The sequence below is a fragment of the Helianthus annuus genome, chromosome 14 (assembly GCF_002127325.2).
Source record: "Helianthus annuus cultivar XRQ/B chromosome 14, HanXRQr2.0-SUNRISE, whole genome shotgun sequence".
NCBI classification, from domain to species: Eukaryota; Viridiplantae; Streptophyta; class Magnoliopsida; order Asterales; family Asteraceae; genus Helianthus; species Helianthus annuus.
In genome coordinates this window covers 162,112,418-162,134,671 of record NC_035446.2, presented here as the reverse complement: position 1 = coordinate 162,134,671, position 22,254 = coordinate 162,112,418, and the positions used below count along the sequence as shown (strand labels likewise).

Sequence of the window (22,254 nt, the reverse complement as noted above, 5' to 3'; positions counted from 1 at the left end):
AAAATGGATGCCCTTAGGGCTTAGGAATAATGCTGGGATAAGACTTAGAAATCATTTTTTTAGTGTACAAAGGCCTTATTTGGATGAGCTTATTTTATTTTCTTATGACTTATTGACTTAAAAAAAAAAAAAAAAAAAAAAAAAAAAAAAGAGTTTTTGTGAAATAGTGTTTAGGTAATAAAGTGAAAATGAGCTTTTTAGTCATTGAAAAGGATAAATGAAAAAGTCACTTGGTTGTGACTTTTTAAAAAAGGGATAAGGAGGTTAAAATGTCAATAAGAAGAAATAGAAAAGTTTATCCAAACATGTCAAAAGTGGTTTCGTTGGTGACACAATAATACTCCAGTGATCTGTTATTGATCCAAATGAGCACATATTAAGGGGTGTTTGGTGTTGCGTTTTCAAAATAGATTTTGCGTTTTCAAAACTAAGTTTTGAAAAAGCATGTAGGTACATGATTCTCCAAAACTGCATTTTGGAGGCAGATAATCACATTTTCATCCAAGCACTTTTTTAGATTATTTATGTTTTACAAACACAATAATCAAATAATCACTTCAAAACGTAATCTTAAACACCCTCTAAATATGAAAACAAAAATGTAAAAAAAGGAAAGGGTAAATTACATTTTTCGTCCTTTATGTTTGTATCGAATTGCAATGAATAGCCTTTAACTTCAATAATTACAGTCACAATCCTTTATTTGCAAAACTCATTACACCTTACGTCCTTTAGCCTTAACCTAGTTAAAATTTTAAGTTAAGTTTATTGACATGAGGGTAGTTTTGTAATTTTACCTTTTTACTTAAAAAATATATTAAATAGAAAAGGGAAAAACAATAAAATATGTTTATAAACCAAACAGTCACATTCACACACTTTCAACTATCACTCTCACTCTCTGTCTCTAAAACCCCTGTAACTAAGATTCTCACCATATCACCACCGCAAATCTCAAAATTCAGGTGACAAATCCAACACAGCTTCTCATTTTTTCCTAAAGAATGCACCTTCATCTCCAACTCACCACTCTCCAGATCAATCTCATCCGAAGAAGACTCAATTCGGTTGTGATTATACGAGAAGACTCCAGAAGAACCGCATTCGGAGTCCACACGCGCTGACGACGACGACGCGTCAGAGTCGGATAACCCGAAGTTGTCGTCGTCGTCGGTGGTGGGGGAGTGGGGAGGGAGGCGATTCCGGCAGCGGGTAGGAGGTAGTGGGGGTTGAACGATGTGGTCCTCCATTCACAGATCTACAGGCCTTAGTTCCAGAAATTGCAGCGGCTGTTTCAGAATTCAGTGGTTCTCCAAATAGACGGCCAATGATGGCGACGGAGGTAGGTTATGTTTTTCGATCTTTGATTTTCCAGCCGAGGCAAATGGCAGCGGGGGCTACTTGGGAGCCAATGGTGGGTAGGATAAAAATTTAGGGTTTTTTTCAACCTATAATTGTTAAAGAGGTCGATTATGTTTTGAAGATGAAGAACCCTAGAGCTGTTAAGAGTGATTTGGGGAATTTTGAGTGTTTCCTGTGATTGAAGGGGGTGATTTGAACATTGTTAGGGGTTTTTTTGTTAGAGAGAGATACAGAGGGTTGAGGCGGAAGCGGTGTGGTGTGGCGGATCTGGATGGACGCGGCGGTGTGGTGTGATGGTGGTGTGTGGCAAAACATATTTATTACACAAATAGTCCTTAAAATAGAAAAAAGACGAATTTACCCTTCTGTGCAATGCACATTAAATTAACTTAAAATTTTAACTAGGTTAGGACTAAAGGATTGTGACGGTAATTATTAAAGTTAAAAGCTACCTATTGAAATTCGATAGAAAGATAAAAGGACGAAAAGTGTAATTTAGCCAAAAAGGAAAAGTTAGCAAACCTGCTTCACCGTCGACTATCGTTGAAACTACGGTTAGGTCTCATTTCTTATTCTCTTACACCTGCACACACATACTCGTCGATCTGCAAACCTTGAGTTCGTTAACAGACCTCATCCGGTTATTCGCTTTCCGGTACGATAAAACCCTTTCGAATGCACAAATTACGATTAGGTTTATCGTTTTTTCATTCATTGCTTGTTTTAACTAACTAGTTTATACCTCATTTTCACGTCCGATTGTTTACATGATTAACTAACTAGTTTTTAACGTCATTTTATGTTCAACTTACAACCCTAAGATTCCTCTTTGCTTTGCAAATTAGGTTTTTTTTAGTGTTGTTTTGAGGATTTTAGGTATGACCTATTTGACAGTACAAGGATTCTGATTATGTTCATGAGTGTAGTATATATGTTAGTTATTTCTTAAATGTGTGATTTTTAATTTAAACCATAGTTGTTGTCGAAAGCACAAGGCGCAGTAGGTGAGCTTAAAAAGCGAGGGCCTTAGATAAGCAAGGCGCATAACGTATACATACCGTTTTAGGGATTTTACATTTTCTAGGTTCTTTAGAAGTTAGTTTAGGCTGTTCTAGGCCATTTTAAGATGTTTCATACTAGTTTGCCCGGAATGTGTAGCTTTTTGTCAGAGTTCACGAAACTTGGCCGCGAGGTGCTTTCCTTGTGGTTCACCTCACCTGAGGGGCCTAGGCTCCCGAAGGGCTTTTGACAACATATGTTTAAACCATTGTTGTCAAAGGTGCAAGGCGCACTCAAAGCACAAAGGGTGAGCCTTGGGCCTAGGTGTGTGGTGCTTAAAAGGCAAGAACCCGAGATAAGAAAGGGGCATGGCATAAGCATAGTTGTAGTTAATATCCCGATATCTCACTGATATATTAGTGATATGTCGGTTATCGGTCCCTTAATGAGATAATGGTGCAAAATGTCGGTCAGAGTCTTGGTACCGATAATATCGGGGATATTGGACCGATATTTGACCAATATATCACCGATTTTCCCGATATCAGTACCTTTCTTCTTATTTCTACCATTCGTCTTTCTTCTTATTGCTGCTATTAGTCTTTTTAGTCTTAATTGTTAGTTGTTTGTTAAGTGTTAGTGTTTTAAGTTTTAGTCAGTTCCTACTTGCTACAATCGTTAGTGTTTTGCAAGTTGCAAAAGGTTAATTTGTTAATGGTAGGAGAGTATACTGAATTGTTAGTGTTAAATTGCTATATATATATAAATTTAGCATGATATTAAAATTACCACTGTGATAACCGATATCTCAAATATCGGTCCTTGACCGATATCCGATATTTTACCGCATTAACTACTTACATACCAATTTTTGGGGTTTTAGGCATGTTTTGGGCTTGTTTGAGGCTAGTTTTGGCTGGTTCCAGGACACATTTTTGCAGACAGTTTGCCCGGAATTTGTAGAATGTTACCGAAATTTTCAGGATTTGGCTGGAATCTGACCAGAATCTGGCCGAAATCATGCCTGAATATCGCCAGAGCGCCTGGATGTCAACAAGGCGTCTTCTTTGCGTCTCGTCTGAAGGCCTAGGCGCATACTCGAAGGGCTTTTGACAACATAGGTTTTAACTGTTATTGTAGTTGTTTTTTAAGGAACTTATTCAGAATATTGAGTTGATTTTAATTGATTTTTTGGTGTCATGAGGTGGAATGAATGAATCTGGATGTATAAGCTGTGATGCAGGGTTGTTTGGTGAAATTGATTGGTTTGATTTTACTGCCTATTTTAAGTGTCTGTCGTTGATGGGTGTTATGAGGCATTTGGTGAATAAGTAAGGTTGTAACTTTGACTTTAGGTGAAATGGAGAACCCTGTAGCAAATCAACTGCCAGAAGCAGATTCATTGCCTGATGGATTTGTTGATAGCTCCGCAGAACCGCTGACCTCTTCGCCCGCAACACCAAATCAAGAAAGTGAAGTCGCTGATTATAAAGAGGAAAAACTAATCGAAGTTGATTCAAGGCCCAATTTGATAGTGGATGACTTTCAGTCATGTGAAGGTGACAATGGAAATGCTGACCGAACAAGAACATTCCCTGTAGAACTAATCGAAGATGCTAGTTGTGATGCACCGAAGTTGTTAAAAACGCCTGTAGAGGTTTGTAAAGATGTGAGTCATTCGGGATCACCAGATTCTGTTTTAGAAAATGTGGTACGGAAATCAGAACCTAAAATGGCTCCTTCAACTGATGGAAAAAAGCATGCGGAAAAACGTAATATTCCTTTTTCTTGTAATATGAATTTATATTACAATGACTTCGCTTTGATTACAATAACTTTAACTACATCTATGTTTCAGCAACTGAGCAAGGAGTGGCAACGCAAGCTGCCCGTGTACAAGGAACATCTGAAATAAAACGTAAAAGTGCAAAGCGTACATTCAAGACAGAAAAGGAATTTTTCGAGTTCACTTTGTGTTATCAGAAAGTTCTTTCCGAAAGAGATGCAGGTGTGTTATACTGTTATTTATGTCGATGACATGTGATTCAGGGATCACATGGATGTATTGATGTTAGATATTCTTTCTCTATCCGTGTTTGAGTTTATATAGTCTTGCATGCATCTGTTTATAATGAATAGTAGATCTATTATGTTTTTACGTTAGTATGGTTACTCTCTTTTTTCAGCAATTTCAATGAGAGATAAACTTGAGTCATTGTGTAGGGAGCTACAACATCAAAACAAGATGTTAATGGTATGTTTCAATTATACGTAAGCATTAATCTCACTTATTCTCATATTATGTGCTTTCCATTTATGATTGAACAGCAAAGTTCATCGAATATGTTAATTTTTAAGCATGCCTTTGATGAAAATATATACAAGTTTATTGTTGTTTGGCACTTTGGCAGGATGAGTGCAAAAGAGTATCATCAGAAAGTCAAAACTTAAGACTAGAGCTATCCAACAAGTTTCAGAAAGCAATAAAGGTCTCTCTCTCTCTATATATATATATATATATATATATAAAACATATGTATATGCAGGAAAAATAGCATTTGTGGGACACCACACTCCTAATAGTATCTTTTTATGGCATGGTTATATGCATCATGTTGCTTCTAACGAGTTTTTTTTTTTTCTTCCTGTGTTTTAGGATGTTACCAGTAAGCTGGAAGAGCAAAGGGACGACAGTTTGACTCAACTGAAGGAGAATGAAATGTGAATATTAAATATTTAATATTTCAGTCTCAATCTTCTTAACATATAGAAATAATCTGTTCTATTTGGTTGGTATTGAATATTAACTTACAAAATCGTTTACAGGTTAAGAAACCAATTAAAGCAAAAGGAAGCTCAAATCGCGCTTACTGAGCAACAGCATGCTCACCAGGTAACTCAATTGTATATTCAGACTGGTGATGTGAACTTGTGTGGAAATTATGTGTTTTTATCGTTAAGAAAATATAACGTGCAGTTGAAGCAGAAAACTCTAGAACTCCAAATTGCAGATCTGAAGATCCAGCAACATGAAGAAAATTTAGCTAAGGAACAGTCACAGATGAAGATGTATGCAGAACAAGTGTCACAGTTGTTGGCAACAGAAAAGAATTTACGGTTACAGTTAACTGCTGACGGTGAAAAGTTCCAGCAATTCCAGGTTAACCCTATGCAGCCATATCCACTCTGCCATCTTTTATATAATTAATACTGAACTATGGCTAAACAAGTTTTTTTTTTTTTTTTTTTTTTTTTTTTTTTTTTTTTTTGCAGGATGCATTAGTGAAGAGCAATGAGGTTTTTGAAACGTTTAAGCAAGAAATTGAAAAGGTATACTCGTTATATTTATAACTTCTTTCATATTTATTATGAGCAATATATGCGTGGTTGCAGATGACGAAATCAATAAAGGAACTCAAAAAGGAAAACTCCTTTCTAAAGGGCAAAACCGAAAAGTCGGACTTCACTCTCGTGAAACTAGTGGAGGAGGTGAATGTTCATTTTTACCTTTGTTACAATTGCTTTTGGGCGTCTATATCATGAGGCAAATTAAATAAATTGAACTTTCGCCGGTCTTTTTCAATAAATAAATTATTAGTCATTATTTATGAGAAACTTTACATATACAAAATTATTGGTTGTGAGCAGCGCGAACACATGAAAAAGCAACTGGAGAAAACCAAGAATCAAAAAGAAAAACTCGAATCGTTATGCAGATCACTTCAAGCAGAGAGGAAGCAGAATTCAAGTAGTCAAAACACTGATTCAGTCCCTGTTTAAACCCCACAACATTCCGACACTGCTAAACTTACATGTGAGGTTTCGCTTTGCCAATCTAGTCAAGCTTTCTGCTTCTGGTATTTGAATATGTAGTGGGATCAGAAACTGGCAAGATGAGTGAGCCAAAACATTTTTTGCTTAGTAATGAATCTTGATGCAAACTGTTAATCATGATGGAACTCATTTGAAATCATTGTTTTGTGTTGAATTTAAAGCAAGTTCCTCAACTGACAAAACTAATATCTATGCTGGCCTGCATCTTTGTTGGTTTTGTGAATGAATTTGTTGGATTTAATATTTGACTTGATAAGTCAAAAGTAACTGCAGGCATGATTAGAAAATATCTCAACTCATAAGCATATTCTTTTTAATACTAGTGAAGGATGGAAAGCGTCAAGAAGCTGTCATGATGTGGAAATCTTACCTACCAGCAACCATTATTGCTTTTGACTCCACTTATCATAAACCACCACCACATAACAGATGGTGACACCCCCACTTGTCACTTATTATCCAACTATATTAAAAACCTCGAAAGTGCCATTTTTGAGTTAATTACTGTTTTCGTCCCTGTGGTTTGTCAAAAATCACTATTTCAGTCCATTAGTTTAAAAATTACGATTTCAGTCCCTATAGCTTCACTTTCATAACCATTTCAGTCCATTTATTCTGTAAGTACAGGAACTGAAATGGTTACGAGGTGAACTGAAATGGTTACGAGGTGAACTGAAATGGTTACGAAAGTGAAACCATAGGGACTGAAATCGCAATTTTTAAACTAATGGACTGTAATAGTGATTTTTGACAAACCACATGGACGAAAATAATAATTAACTCGACATTTTTTATTATAATTTGTATGGTCAGGTCATGTCAAAACATATCGACACCTTTCTACCCATAATATCAGATGCATGATTTTATGATCAAGTATTGATTTCAGTTTAATAATATAATAATACACTTGAATACAAAACATATATGACACCTTAAAGATTTTTACCTTAGCTTCAATATCAAACAACCATCACTTTCATTGCTCAAATCACAACAATCATTAATCAAATACAATGCTTTAAGCTATTGATTTAGAAAGAAAGATAAACAAAAATAAACATCTGGCCTGGCTTCCTAACTTAACATAATTATTTTGTGCATTTGACAAAAACAACAAAAAAAGAAAGAAGAAAAAAAAACTCCAAATATTACAAAACAACCTAAATTAACCTTAACCAAAACAGACGGCGATAGTATACGAGAGCCATCATGTCCTACTGCTGCTCAACTCCTTACAAATAACATATATTACACAGAGGTGATAAAAAGAAAAGGTCAAAGTTACCATCATTCAAGTCGTCGTCTATCTCATCTGCTTCCGATATCACTAACATTGCTTCTCCATGACTCCGCTCCACCGTTCTTGTACTGTTCGGTTTTCGCATAGTGCATTCTAATGGCTGCAACCGGATCCGAAACTCCATTACAAGCCCCACCGACCACGTTCATCCCCCCTACACTGGTAGATAAAGCTTCAAACTCTTTCCTTCTTGGCATCTCAGGTAACAACTTATCTACTGTAAAAGGCTGACTGTACGCATGGTAACCGGGACCTCGATTATGCTGATGCTGATCTAACTTGGGTAACGTAGAAACGTTACTAAACGCAGCAGGATATTTCGCCAGCAACATAGCGGAGCCCGGCAAAGAAGAGTACCCTGTTTGTATTCTGTTCCCCTCCCAAAACCCATAATTTCTTTTCAACTGAAGATCGTTTGAATACTCTTTGGTATTACTCTGATCAAATTTCAAGTTATACGACTTTCCAGCATCTGGTTTTTTGTTCTCTTGCGCACTACCGTTTGACTTCGGCAACGAGTGATTAGTAATAATCTGACCGAACAGTTTCACATCACCACTTTTATTCGTCTTTTCAATTTCTAAAGACGAACTTCGTCTCTGTTGTTGAGACACAGGTGTCAAATCAGTGCCCATTTGTATACAGCCATCTATCGGCAGTAAAAGACTCTCGTCCAACTTGAGGTTGCTTTGTGGTTCGTTAGAACTTAGAGAGCGTTTGTGAAGATTCAATTGATAACCGTCTATACTCGAAGATCTTTGACCACTTCTCCGGAAAGTGAGTCTAGATGATACGTCATCCTGGCAGCTAACAGTCTTCCTCTGCGGAATAGGATCTTGCGGAAACAGGTTTGACATGACAAAGCCGTTACCTGTTTCCTGACAAGTGACGTTTTCTGAAGCTGTGTTTAAGTCCAACGTGCTTCCGTGATCAATCGTTAAATTCAAACTACTACCTCTCGAGTAAAACGAAACAGAATTGAGGTCCTCAGATGGACAAGTCTTGGCAACTGTTTCATGTTCTTCAACCTTGGCACCTGATGCGGAATCGGAACACGTATTTTGTACGGATTCCTCCAAGTTGGCAGCTTCGCTGTCAGCGGCTCCTTCCAAATTACCTTCAACCTTATCCTCGATCACAAGCTCGGATTCCGTGCAGCCAGGGGCTGCATTTCGGTCAGATTCAGCATGTTCTTCTCTGAGATCAGACGAGTGCAGGTCTTCAGCATCCATCTTACATTCCATTGACGACTTATCATTAGAGATACCGGACCCACTGTCCACCATCAAAGTATCATCTTGATCACCACCACCTAGATCGGGTCCTGTTGTACCTTCACCGCCAACCCCGCGATTCATCGCATCCAACCCAAAACGTTTCTTAACCTTGCTAAAAAACGCTTTGCACTGGTCACTTGATCTTGTTCCCAGGCATCGTGAGATCATTGAAAAATCCTTACCGTAAGATTTCACTGCTTTTATGAAACTAGACCTCTCTTCGTCTGTCCAAATAGAAGAATTCATATTCGTATCTTCCCCACAACTGTCATCCGAACAAGTCTCCTCATCAACATCGTTTAGCGAAGAACGACCCAATTTCGGGTGGTCAACTGAACTGGTAATGCAAGAACCCAAAGCTTCTGATGATATCGACCCGCAAATCCCAGCCAACACATCGGCTGCAACGGTTTCCTGCTCGTTACAATAGATAGTAAAATCATTCGACCGTTCATTCACATTAGCAACCATTGCTGAAGCAGCACCGAGCATGTCGAGAGAAGTGGCCCCCGTTTCCCGATTTGGTCTTTTCCCATGAGTCACCAAATACGTACTGTTAGTATTAATATCACACGACTTCCCTTTCGCAAATTTTGAATTCTTCTTTGTTTTTTGGAAACTCTCAGACTTGTGATTCTTGTAATAGAACTCAACACAGTCAGCAACTGTTTTGTGTTGAAAAAAAGAAGCAATCTTTTTGAAGTTTTTGCCAAACAAAGCATAATTATCTAAGAACATTTGTTTATCTTCTTCGGTCCATAGATTGACAACGGCCCTTTGCTTTTCAACATCAATAGGGTCCTCCACTAATCCATTGTCCGAAATAAACCTAGAGCCCATTCGTTCCCTCTTGTTTAATATAAACGTCGGCATCTTCTGTACGTTCCTGTAGGTCTTGACACGTGAATCTAAAAGCAGCTTGTTCACATACTCAACTACCTCTTTCGTTGGAACCAGACGCAAACATCCACCTACATAGAAAGTAAAATTTTAGAACTTGCAAAACTTAATATTATAATAACCTGAAGTTGGTATATCCGTATGAGTATATCAAATCATTTCTTACCAGGAGTAGACGAACGAGAATGGTTAGATATACGGTGCTTTTGAGAATCGATATATCCCAAGCGAGAGCTCGATTCAAACTTCTTCTGCGACTTTGCACCGGATCTTACGGAGAGCAAGCGGAGAGATTCCTTCCAGGAATACTGAAATGCTTTAAACTTAAGAGTGATGGCCCGTTCTTTGAACTTTAAGAAACGCTTCCTCATAGAGATTCTTTTCTTAATCAGTGAATCATCGGTAGACGTAGATCTCACTATATCAGTACACGAATTTGTTTTTGGTAATAACTTACTAAGCTCATCGGATGTTCTACTTGCTATAACTTTGTTTGTGGCCAATATCGAATCATATAACTTACCATCTCTACCTAAATATACAGCACTACCAACCGAAACTGTACAAATACTGCCTGTTGAGACCTGACTACCATCCCTGCAATTGTGATCTTTAAAGTGTTCAGCTTTCGGAATATCTACTGAAGATTTGTTTCTTAAATCCACAGTATTACTATTGTTGCACCGTTTTATAACCGGAACAAAACATGAACCTTCATCAGATATCAACGACTTCAATTCATGCTCAAGGGAATCAATTTCAGATTCTGCGATTTCAATTGTTCTTGAAATATCTGCTTTCCATACCTGCAACTTCTCCATAGCAAAACCGGACCCTGGAGTTATGGCATCGGTCTGCAGGAGTTGATCGAGTGAAGAGCTCAAGTTAAAGTCTTCAGCAAGATCGAAATTTTCCAGATTGAATGTTAATCCATGTGTGAGATTCTGAGACAAAGCAACACCGGGATTACAAGTATCATTATCCACTGTAGTTTCCACAATAGATGCCTTCTCTGTCTTCTCTTCTAGACCTGCCATGCCGAAGTAGCAAACAGGGTTTTAAATCAACCTTACGTACAATGAAAATTAGAAGGAAAAACATGAAGAGCTATGTTTAAACATCAATAGTTGAACAAAGACAAGACTGTAAGCGCAGTTGGTCTTTTTAACATATTTAATAATTTTGTATCAGATATATTATATAAATATCGAGAATTTAACCATAATAGGATAAAATTACAGCTTTAATGAGAACAGTTCAATTGACGACGACAAACAAAACAAATATTCTTAAAACTTTTGATCATTACTTTCTTGTCTCTACTGCATTATATGGAAAAAATAAACTCTTTTTTCGTAAGAACAAACTGTGATCTTGATTCAACACACTTTTACATATTTTACGATCCTAAACCTTATAGACGTCCCTAGGATTCTCCACTAATTTGACTTTAATAACATATTTTCTCTAATCCTTACTTTCTTGTCTCCACTGCATTATATGGCTAGATTAAACTCTTTATTTGTAAGAACAAACTTCGATCTTAAAGCAATACACTTGCTATGTAGTTTATTATATACTAAACCTTCTAGATGTCTCTAGGACTATCCAACAATGATTTCTATAATACACTTATTACGTACTTTGCTATATTTATTACGTACCTTAAGATAGCTAGAACAAATAAACTATATGTTTAAAGTAACAAATTGCAAGTCCGTTACTTCATTGTCATCCAAACCCAATTGGTTTGATATAAAAGCCTTGGCCAAAAATATGAATAAGCATTGTTATTGGTGATCAAAGTACAACTCCCCGTGTTGTGTGCCAATTAAGCAAACAACATTTCTATCAGCCACAAATAGCAACATTGATGATTAAGAAAAGCGAAATTGAGATCATTGTGTAGCCTAAAGAAACTTGCTTTTGTTTTGTTCCGTTTTTTTAAATAGTGTGCACAAAGAGTCTTTAGCAAACACGAGAAATTAAAAGTCTTTAACAAACACGAAAAATTAAAAGCAGCCATTTGCCAAAAACCTTGGAAACTAACGTAAGCAGTGAGTTAACGACATACGATGTTAGGACAAAAAAACATCTGAAAATTGTAAAAAGGGCATATAAATTACCCGGAGACAAACTGCAAGCAAACGAGCAAGACGTGACAGGAGATGCACTTTCTGAGTTACCAGTAAGGCTCGGGCTTTTACCAGGAAAACTAGAAGATGTAGGAAGCAAAGATTCTGAGCTGCTGACACCATTAACCATTTCATTTCTAGATCCATTCTCTTTATCAACGATATCATCAGGGTCAACCTTCTTCTTCTCATACTTAGCCAGGCCCTCGCCCCATCCAAGACGGGGTTTTTTGCGCGAGTTAGCTTCGTCTGGAGTATTAGGTGTCGCACAAGTGGAAGCATCCCCAGAAGGCGACTGAAGAAGAGTGACAGCACCCGGTTGAACCTCCATCTTGGTATCAAGCGGGTCCACCCCAATAACCTTACAACTACTTAAATGACTAAAACCAGAACCTCTTGAAGTCAAGCTCCCAGAACGTATCCACTTAAGCGGTTTCCAATCAAGTGAAGATCCCAACGAAACTGCTTTCTCAAGCCTCTGGTCGCCTGCCGTACCGACTCCATCACCACTGCTCTTACCATGTTGGTCATTCAACTGAAGTTGATCACAAGGGTTTACAAAGTCTGTTTGGGGATGAGAATTACCGTTCGGCGACGCACTTGCCTCCCTAGAGTTTCCTCTTTTTGGATCTTTCGGGTTACCGGATTCCACAGATACCGGTAACCCTGATTCAACCGATGTAGTGTGCCAGCCACCAACTGATCTACCATGACCTGCAAACAAATCCATAAAAGAAAAAAACTTTTACCAAATCAATCAGTGCAAAAACAAATAAAATTAAAATTAAAAAAAAAAAAAACCCTATGTCATGTTTATAATATCTTGAAAACAAGCAAGCTCCCTCCCAAATCCAGATCTCATCCAGTCAAAAAACAAGAAAAAGCATCAGATCTATACAATTACTACCCATGTGCCCCTGTGGTTTAACCTTTTGAAAGATATAAATGAAGTACATACCGGTGAAAAAACTTATCCTCTCAGATCTGGGCCTAATTCTATACGCCTGTAACGCGTGTGCACGCGTTAGAACAAATATAGGGAAAAGAATCCAAAAATCAACAAAAAAATACCTTATAACCTAAACAATAACCTAAAAAACTAAGATCTATTCGCTACACTTAATCAAAAAGCAACCAGATTTCCAATTTCCAAACCCTAAAAAAGCCAAACAAAAAAAAAAACCTAAACCTAAAAGTAAAAGTAAGTCATAAACTAACCGGAAAACGGCCGGCGAAAATCACCACCACCGGCCCAACGACAGGGGGACGGAGATCCACGGGTGTGATAGTGAGACGAGGGAGTTGTAGGCGAGTCTCTCCATCGTGCGGGAAGAACTTCCACCGGTTCCGATGCGGACGGTTTCCGGTCCTTCAAAAAGTCCTTGCGGTCGATTGGCAACGGTTCCGGCGGCATCAATCAGTGAAAAAAAACCGATCAATCAACCGATTAATCGCTGAAAACAGAATGAATTGAAAAAATCCAAAAGCGCATCCACGTTAGGGCAAGAAACGAATTAAATTGAAAATTGTGAAGGCATTAAAGAGTGGTGGAAATTAGGGTTTGAAATTGGTGAAACGGCGCATGGAGGGAGAAGAAGGTAAACTTTAACCTGAAGTTTCTATGCGTCTAGAAAATGTCAAGAGAGAGAGAGAGAGAGAGAGATAAGTTGATAAGCTCAGAGAGAGAGAGAGAGAGAGAGAGAGAGAGAAAATAAATGAAAATGGAATTGGGGGTTATGGTGACGGGTGGGTGTTTGATGTAACTGAATGACACCCATAAATTAGAGTTTGTTCCACTTTTCAAGTCCGGGTTTGAAGATAACGGAGAAACGTATTTTGGCGGTGGAGGACCAATTTATTTCGGGGTAGGTTACACGTATCTATGTATGTATGTATGTTCCTTTTGCTTTTCTTAAGGTTATGTTTTGAAATTCATTAGGTTGTAAATGTAAATGTAAATGTGTCTTGTAAGTTGTAACATAAGATTGTGTAGTTTGATATAAAGCTCTTATGAGTTTATTTATGTTACATGAGCACCACATAGGTAATGGGCTTTATTATTAATTTGCATGTGTGGAGTAACACTAGAGATGAGCACAGTACCCGTTCGGTACTGAAAAACGAGGAAAAGTGGTGCCGGTACCGAATACACCGGTTCAGTACCGGTACTTACCGGTGTTTTACCCGTAAATATCGATACCGAAAAAAGAGGAAAATGGGAACCGGTACCGAATATACCTGGTACGATTCGGTACCAGTACGGTACCGATACCCGGTACCAAATGCTCAATCCCTAAATAACACCCTCTTTAAAGCCCTTTATATATAAAAAGGTATAAAATTAAAAGAAATTACAAAGAAAATGAATTTGATTGGTTAAATAAAGGTGGGCCCCCATCACCATCCCTAGAACGCTCGCCAAAGAGTTAACGAAATTGCCTATACACTCCCCTTCCCCCCCCCCCAGAAAATGGGGGAGGAACGCCAAAGATGGTGAGGTCCCCACGCCGCCTTCTCTAACAACCATTGTCAACGCTAGTTACCATTATGGATAAAAATAAGTTATATAACAATAAAAGGTTGTGAGTAAATCATTAGTTTCTTAAGTGGAGATAAAATTTGAAATATTATCATATCACATAGAGGGTGAGGATCAAATAGTAAGTTTATTTTGACTATAAATGATAGGAAGCAATAGAATTATGATATGTGGCGAAATTTAAAATAAAGAGGAAGGGTATTTTAGTCAATTTCATCCAATATTCCCCCTTCTTCTCTCTGTAACTTCAAAACCCACAATTTTCAACTTTTTTTTCACTTTCCGTCTCAATAATCACTACACTATAGTAGGGAAGAGCAAATACCGATACTGTCCCGATCCCGACCAATACCGATCCTGAATTTTGTGTAAACTTGGTACCGATACCGGTATCGAAATACGTCGGTTCGGGACGGTATCGGTACGGTATCAGTATTTTAAGGGTAAAAGTTGGTATTTTACCGATACCGTACCATACCGATACCGAAAAATCACAAAAGTGGATACCGTTTCCGGTACCGAAAACGGATCGGGATCGGGATTTCAGGATCGGGATCGGGACGGTATTTTATACCCTTTGCTCATCCTACACTATAATGCGATTTTCATCACCAATCAATGATTCAAACACCCAATCAACGTGTTCTTCAACTTTTTTGAAGAAACTCAGTTTAATTTCATACAATATCTCATTTTTTTCCCGTGATTTTCAAGCGAATCACTCGATTCGTTCGATTCAATCGCTGATAAGTGTTTCTAACATTCAAATTTCGTCAATCGTTGAAGAAATCGGCTTCGATCTATGTAAGAAATTTTTGAATTGCATTTTTACGATATAGGTTTTTGAATTGAGTCATTAATACAAAGTAATGAAAAAACACCGTTTTTTGTATTTTCAGTTTATTGGGTTTTAGAAACAACACATTTTATTGTGTTTTTAGTTCATTGCGTTTTAGGTCAAATACATTTTATGTGTTTTTAGTCTATTGCGTTTTAGAAAAAAAAAACATTTTTTTGTGTTTTTATCTATTGCATTTTAGGAAAACACATTTTTATGTGTTTTTTGGTCCAACGCGTTTTAGAAAAAAACACATTTTGAAGTGTTTTTAGTTCATTGCGTTTTAGGTAAAACACATTTTTATGTGTTTTTCGTTCATTGCGTTTTAAAAAAAAAAAAACACTTTTTTGTGTTTTCAGGGCATTGCGTATTAGAAAAAAAAACATTTCTAAAACTTATCGTTAGATTTTCCAACAATTCAAGAGAATATTTGTTAAGAAAGTAATAAAGCTATAAAAAGTCGCCACACTAGCACAAGATGTATAGTGACTCACGATCGATGTTAAGAATGATTTAAGTATGTTGTGAGATTGTAGTGTATGATACATGTTAAAGTCTTGGAAAGATTGAACTTAAATGGAGGTAGAGATGTTCGTTGTTTGGTTTGAAATAGTAAAACCATCCAAATCGGTCATCGATTTGAGTTCACATTAGCTTTTTTTGTTAAAACTAGAACTACCATCCGCCGCAATGCGGCGAGGATTCATTACTTGTATATCGTATTACATGAAATGCAAATGTTTCTTACATGACCGCGAGCCTATGTATAAAACATATAAAATAATAACCAAGTCGATCTCTGACCCGCGCGTTGCAGCAGACCTATCAAACAGGGAAAAATAAATGTGCTGCGATGGGTCTGTCAAACGGGAAAAGTAAATGAAAAAACGTTGAACCTCACACGCACGTTGCGGCGTGTTAACTCGGAAAATTTAGAACGAAACGTTAAACAAAAAGTTTGCGAAAGATGAAAAGTATAAGGTATCAAAATTGAAAGTAAAAAAGTGTTGGGGTTAAATTTGCAAAAGATAAAAAGCTTTGGATTAAAAGCAACAAAATCAAAGGGGTTAAATTGCAAAAGACATAAACTAAAAGTGAAAAACCAAATTAATCAAAGGTTTAAATGACTAAAGATTAAACTTTAGACTTAAATTGTCAAATATGAAAATTTTAGAGTTGAAAATAAAAAATTCAATTTTTTTTTAAACTCCCAAAATCAAGAATACAACCATCTTAAGCCTAAAGTAGTTACTTATTTATAAGGTTTTAATAATTGATTGGCTGTTTATAATATATCAAACCGCAGCGGATGGTTTAAAGAAATTGGTACCAAAGGTTGATTTCTTCAATTAATTCAATCGATATTTGTATACAGAATAAAACAAGAAAAAATAAAATAACAATCTAAAAAAAAGATCATGGGTATAACTCACCCAATATATGCACTAAAATAAACTATCCCAATCCCCCCCCCCCAAGTTGGTGCGTGTAAGTTGCGAATGCCCAACTTGCCCAATAATGTTTGCAACTGATGAGAACCAAGCGGTGTAGTAAGTAAGTCCACAATTTGTAGTTTTTAATCAACATGCATGGGAACAATCTCTTTTGACTCGACATGTTTTTTAACAAAATAGCAATTCATTTCAATGTGTTTCGTTCGTTCATGAAACACTGGATTGTTTGCTAGGTGTCGTGCGGCTTCATTATCACAGAATAATTGGGTTGGAGTATCGTGTGGGACTTCCAACTCCTTAAGCAACCAACGAATCCATAATATTTCACTAATTGTCGTTCCATAGCCCTATATTCTACTTTAGCTAATGATCGGGAAATGGCAAACTGTTTCTTTGACTTACAAGAGATGCGTGCTCCCCATAGTAAGAGTAAATACTCGGTTATTGAGCGTCTGCTAAAAGGACATCCAAGCCAATCTGTATCGCAGTATGTGATGAGTTGCATTCCCCTTTGTTAGGCAATAGAATTCCCTGTCCCGGGGAGGTCTTCAAGTACCGTAAAACCCTATGAACGACCTTCAAATGATTCTATTTAGGATCCGACATGAATTGACTAAGCACGCTCACTGAGTTGGCTATGTCAGGTCGCGTGGTTTGTAAGTAAAGTAAACAACCAACGAGTCTCCTATATTGATTTGTATCAATCTTGTCTTCTTCATCCACTTTGTAAAGTTTCAAGTTTTGTTCCATTGGGAACAAGCTCGGGCGTGACCCTTGAAAGTCACTGTCTTCAAGTATGGACAAGACCACATTTCCCTTTTACGGGAATGGTTTCCCCTTGGGTTTCGTGACCGGTTCCTCAAGTGCTTTAACATTTACATTTTCAAGCAAGTTTTCTTGTTATGTAATATGAGTAGTTGCACCTGAGTCCATGATCCAATCACGATACTCATTTAATCTTCCTGCAATATTAGCAACATTAGGTGTTTTAACACCTTCTTCGTTTCTAGCAAACAATCTTAAAAAAGATTAATATTCTTCGTCGCTAATCCCCAGTATAGGATTATAACTTGCATCTGCCATAGGATATTCGGAAGCGTGTAGATAGTAGGGAGATGTAGGATCGATGGCCTCACCATCGGTTTTGGTTTTTTGAGTATCATCGTTGACCATGGTGTAGCCGATGATCATGGGTATAAGTCATCCAATATATGTCCTAAAATAAACTATTCCAATATGGTTTGGTATGCAATTTCGAAAAAAGAAAAAAAAAACTCAAATTTGTAATTAGACCATGAGGCCCTTTTCTTAGGGGTTGGGCTCGACAAAAGTGTCCTTTACAATTAGTTGGGTTTTGACATAGCATTAATATATGTACGTTAAACTAATTAAAATGCGCATATGATAAATGTGGTGCCATGAAACTAATGAAATGGAGTTTTATTTGGTATGTGAAACTAATTAAATTAATCAAATGTCCATTGTATGAATTTATGGTCGTTCTATGAAACCAATGAAAATATATTACGAATTCAATTGTGAATTGATTCTTTACTAATGAAAATATATTAGGAATTCGATTGATTCTTTCACTTCATAGATGTAAAAAAAAAAAAAAAAAAAAAAAAAAAAAAAAAAAAAAAAAAAAAAAACCCTTTTAATTATAATCCACGTAGTCTTTATACAACCATTTTGTAGTAACTTTTCTTCCAATTAGATTAATAAGCTCAAATTGTAAAATCAAAACGAAACAACACATTCAAATGGCTTGTTTTGTTTCAATTAGGTCACTGTTTTGTTTTGCTACAAAGAGTCTAAAAACTTTACCAAAGGTTTATCAAAGCTTGACCAAAAAACCGCTAGAATATCTGATATGTAAATACCCCAGCATAGAAAGTGTTATCTAATGTAAATTTGTCGGATGCTACATTTAATTTGTGAATAATATGACCATTATCCGTCCGGATAATTAATATGTTGTAATAGGTTAGTAACTTAGTTTTTTATTTGTCTTGGAGGTTAAGCACCAACAAAATTAGGCTAAAGTGACTTGAGGAAAATAGTTGTGTTCTTTCTTACAACAATGAAACCTCTTGTTTTCTTATAAATTTGTTGGCACTTCTTATTTGAAATATTTGACTTTGATATGTGATCCATATAACTTCTGTTTATAGAAGATTTCTTCCATAATCTTACTGGCATGGTTTTTAGTCTTGGAACAGTTCTGTTTAAACATTATGGAAAACATGAATGACATACCTGTTACAGCAGACAGGCCAGCAGAGAATCCAGTCAGAGATGCAGCCATTGAGTTCGACATACTTGTCAGGATGATCTGGTTCCTCCTTAGGATGTAAAGTTATGATGGTGATGAACCGAAACAAGGGAGGTTACGGTTGGGAGAGAGAGCCGATTTGATGTTATGAGGGTTGTGTGAATTGTGTAATTGTCTAACCCTTAAACTCTCTAATGATCTCCTTATATATACACCCAAAAATAAACCTAATTAGTTAATAAGGGTAATATGGTCCATCAACAATTACCAACTAATTATTAATAGGTTATTAATATATTTTGATCTAATATAATATAAATGATTATAATGGCTAAAAGATTAAATATTATATTAATAATATATTTAATCTCACATTCTCCCACCTAGCCGAGTAATCATTTATCATGAGTATTAGATGAGCCTGGCCAGGAGTTAACACTCATTTTAGTCTTAAACCAAGAACTATAGCAGAGAAATACAGCCGTTGAATCATCATTCGACTCAGGACCCCCATTAATCATACTATAGCCTCAATTTAAAACCTAATAGTTACGATCAAAATATGTATAAGCCCTTTAGCGTTTGATTTGTATTTATATTTGTCTATATGTCATTACACCGGCATAACATATGTTAGAGACATACAAAACAAACTGAGGAAATTTCATTATTTAAAACATAAGCTAGTACAATATGCCATTAAATAAGGTCTTTAGTAAGTCCCATATTCGATACATGTTCTTCGAAAACTTTAGGTGGGAGACCTTTAGTCAGCGGATCCGCAAGCATATCTTTAGTACTAATATACTCAATACAAAGATTATTTTCCTCAACTCGTTCACGTACGAACAAATATTTTGTATCGAGATATAAACCAGCTCCAGTCGAACTGTTACTGTTCGAGAAACTAACGGCAGCTGAGTTATCACAGTAAAGCTTCAATGGTCTAGAAATGGAATTAACGATTTTGAGTCCAGTGATCAGATTTCTAAGCAACATTCCATGACAGGTTGCGTTGTAAACAGCAATGTATTCTGCCATCATTGTGGAAGTTGTAGTTAACTGTTGTTTATGACTCTTCCATGAGATAGGTCCGCTTGCTAACATAAAGATGTAGCCCGAAGTGGATTTCTTGTCATCTTTGCACTTGGCAAAGTCAGAATTAGAATAACCTACCACTTCTAAGTGATCACTTCTTCTATAAGTCAGTTTATAGTCTTTCGTCCCTTGCAGATATCTAAGGACCTTCTTAGCTGCTTTCCAGTGATCTAGGCCAGGATTAGTCTGATAACGGCCTAGCATTCCAGCAATATAAGCGATATCTGGGCGAGTACAGACTTGAGCATACATCAGGCTCCCGACTACTGACGCGTAAGGTATCTGGCTCATTTGCTCCTTTTCAACCTCTATTGTCGGACACTGGAATGAACCGAAAACATCTCCCATAACTACTGGATCGACGGAGGGTTTGCACTGCTGCATGTTGTAACGTGTAAGGACACGATCTATGTAAGTCTTTTGAGACAATCCAAAGATCCCTTTGTGTCTATCTCGGTGAATTTCGATGCCAATGACGTAAGAAGCATCTCCGAGATCCTTCATGTCGAAGTTATGCGAGAGTAACCGCTTCGACTCATGCAACATGTCTAAACTATTACTTGCCAATAGAATATCATCTACGTGAAGGACAAGTATAGTAAAGTTACTCCCACTCATCTTGAGGTAGGTGCATTGATCAACTTGATTCTTCATAAAACCTTGCCTCTTCATGACTTCATCAAACTTGAGGTACCATTGACATGATGCTTGTTTTAACCCATAAATGGATTTATTCAACTTACAGACTAGATGCTCCTGACCTTCAGGTTTAAAGCCTTCAGGTTGTTTCATGTCAACATCTTCGTCTAAGTCTCCGTTAAGGAAAGCAGTTTTGACGTCCATCTGATGCAGCTCCAAATCAAAATGAGCTACTAGGGCCATAACGATCCTTAATGAATCTTTACGAGAGACAGGTGAAAACGTCTCTTGATAGTCAATTCCCTCTTTCTGAGTGTAGCCCTTTGCAACCAATCTCGCTTTGTAGCGTTCAACGTTCCCATTCGGATCCAGTTTTGTTTTGAACACCCATTTACAACCTACAGGTTTGACACCATTGGGTAATTCTACCAAATCCCAAACGTCATTTTTCTTCATGGATTCAAGCTCATCAATCATTGCTTTGTTCCATTTAGAAGACTGATCACTGCTAATGGCTTCATTATAAGAGATAGGATCATTGAGCTTTCCAGCATCCATTTCAGTCAGGTAGGTAACATAATCATCCCAATTAGTAGGCCTTCTTTGCCTAGATGACCTCCTGAGTTGATTATCGGGTTCAGCGTTGTCTTGGTTTTGAGCGTTTGATGTGCCTTCGTTATGAGGTATAATGGGTTCTGATTGTGGAGATGGAGTTTGTGCAGTGACTTCAGGTGCAGTTGCACGGGGTACAAGAGGAGTAAACGGAGTAATGGTAAGCGACGAGTCTCTCCCCCCCGCGTGTAACACCCCAAAAATATTGAATAAACATAAGTTAAATCTAATAGTAAAGAAATGATGCCTAAATTTAATTAAGATGAAAATAGAGGGGTCAAGGTTGTAACTATCAAAATTTGATAGTTAAAAATAACAATTAAGAAAAAACCCACACACAGTACGTGTGTGGGAGTTCTCTGCGATCAAACAAGGCAAAAGGAAGGGGGAAACCCTAGTTCAAAGAATCAAGTGATTCAGTCCAAATTCATGAGCCAATCTGGTGCATGTTCCCTAAATTGTGATTAGCTAACCCTAATCTCTTAAGTGGTAAGTTCAATTTCTGAAAAATCTTGAATTGTAGAATGAGGGGATAAATCCCAATCTCGATTTCTTGAATTAAAATAGGGAAATCTGAGTTGTAAATTACCTTCTAGGGCAAGAATTATGCTTGATTTTAGGTTGTATGAAAAATGTAGTGAAAAACCCACTTCGTTAAGATTATGTTACTAATAGGAAATTCATAAGGATTATGATCATGTTTTAGTTGATATGTGAAATTGTTGTGATGCTTGAATGCTAGGTAAACTAATTTTAGAATGGAAATTATGTGAAATTAGGGGAAGATGATTCTTGTGTTGTAATGAGTTAGTAGGAACATGCTTAATAGACTTGTACCTTGTACCTTAAATATGACGCCTACCAAGTGTTCGATGAAATGCATAAAAGATGAATGTACATGAAAATAGTAGAAAGTATTGACAAACTAAGTGAAGGAATGAATGTTCTAATGTAGGCGTAAAAGAAGAAGGTACAAGCACTAAGCAAGC

General features: G+C 36.9%; 2 protein-coding genes across 3 annotated transcripts; one reads left to right on the top strand and one right to left on the bottom strand.

The window, feature by feature from the left end:
• Window positions 1-1,828: 1,828 nt before the first annotated feature.
• Window positions 1,829-6,418, top strand: LOC110904687 (beta-taxilin). Of its 2 annotated transcripts, none has more exons than XM_022150531.1 (11): window positions 1,829-1,916; window positions 3,717-4,133; window positions 4,220-4,369; window positions 4,548-4,615; window positions 4,773-4,850; window positions 5,018-5,082; window positions 5,188-5,254; window positions 5,339-5,521; window positions 5,635-5,691; window positions 5,755-5,850; window positions 6,010-6,418. In XM_022150531.1, exons 2-11 carry the CDS (start codon window positions 3,722-3,724, stop codon window positions 6,139-6,141), a joined length of 1,308 nt encoding a protein of 435 aa, XP_022006223.1. In that variant the 5' UTR covers window positions 1,829-1,916; window positions 3,717-3,721; the 3' UTR covers window positions 6,142-6,418. The 2 variants fall into 2 exon arrangements, with proteins under 2 accessions (XP_022006223.1, XP_022006222.1); XM_022150530.2 differs by having other exon boundaries at window positions 1,873-2,017.
• Window positions 6,419-7,157: 739 nt separating this feature from the next.
• Window positions 7,158-13,181, bottom strand: LOC110904686 (the record flags this gene model as incomplete). Its single annotated transcript, XM_022150529.2, has 5 exons — window positions 7,158-9,746; window positions 9,842-10,705; window positions 11,802-12,524; window positions 12,769-12,814; window positions 13,029-13,181. Coding segments are annotated over 5 exons (4,026 nt in total), but the record flags the coding sequence as incomplete, so codon positions are not given.
• Between the last annotated feature and the right edge of the window lie 9,073 nt (window positions 13,182-22,254).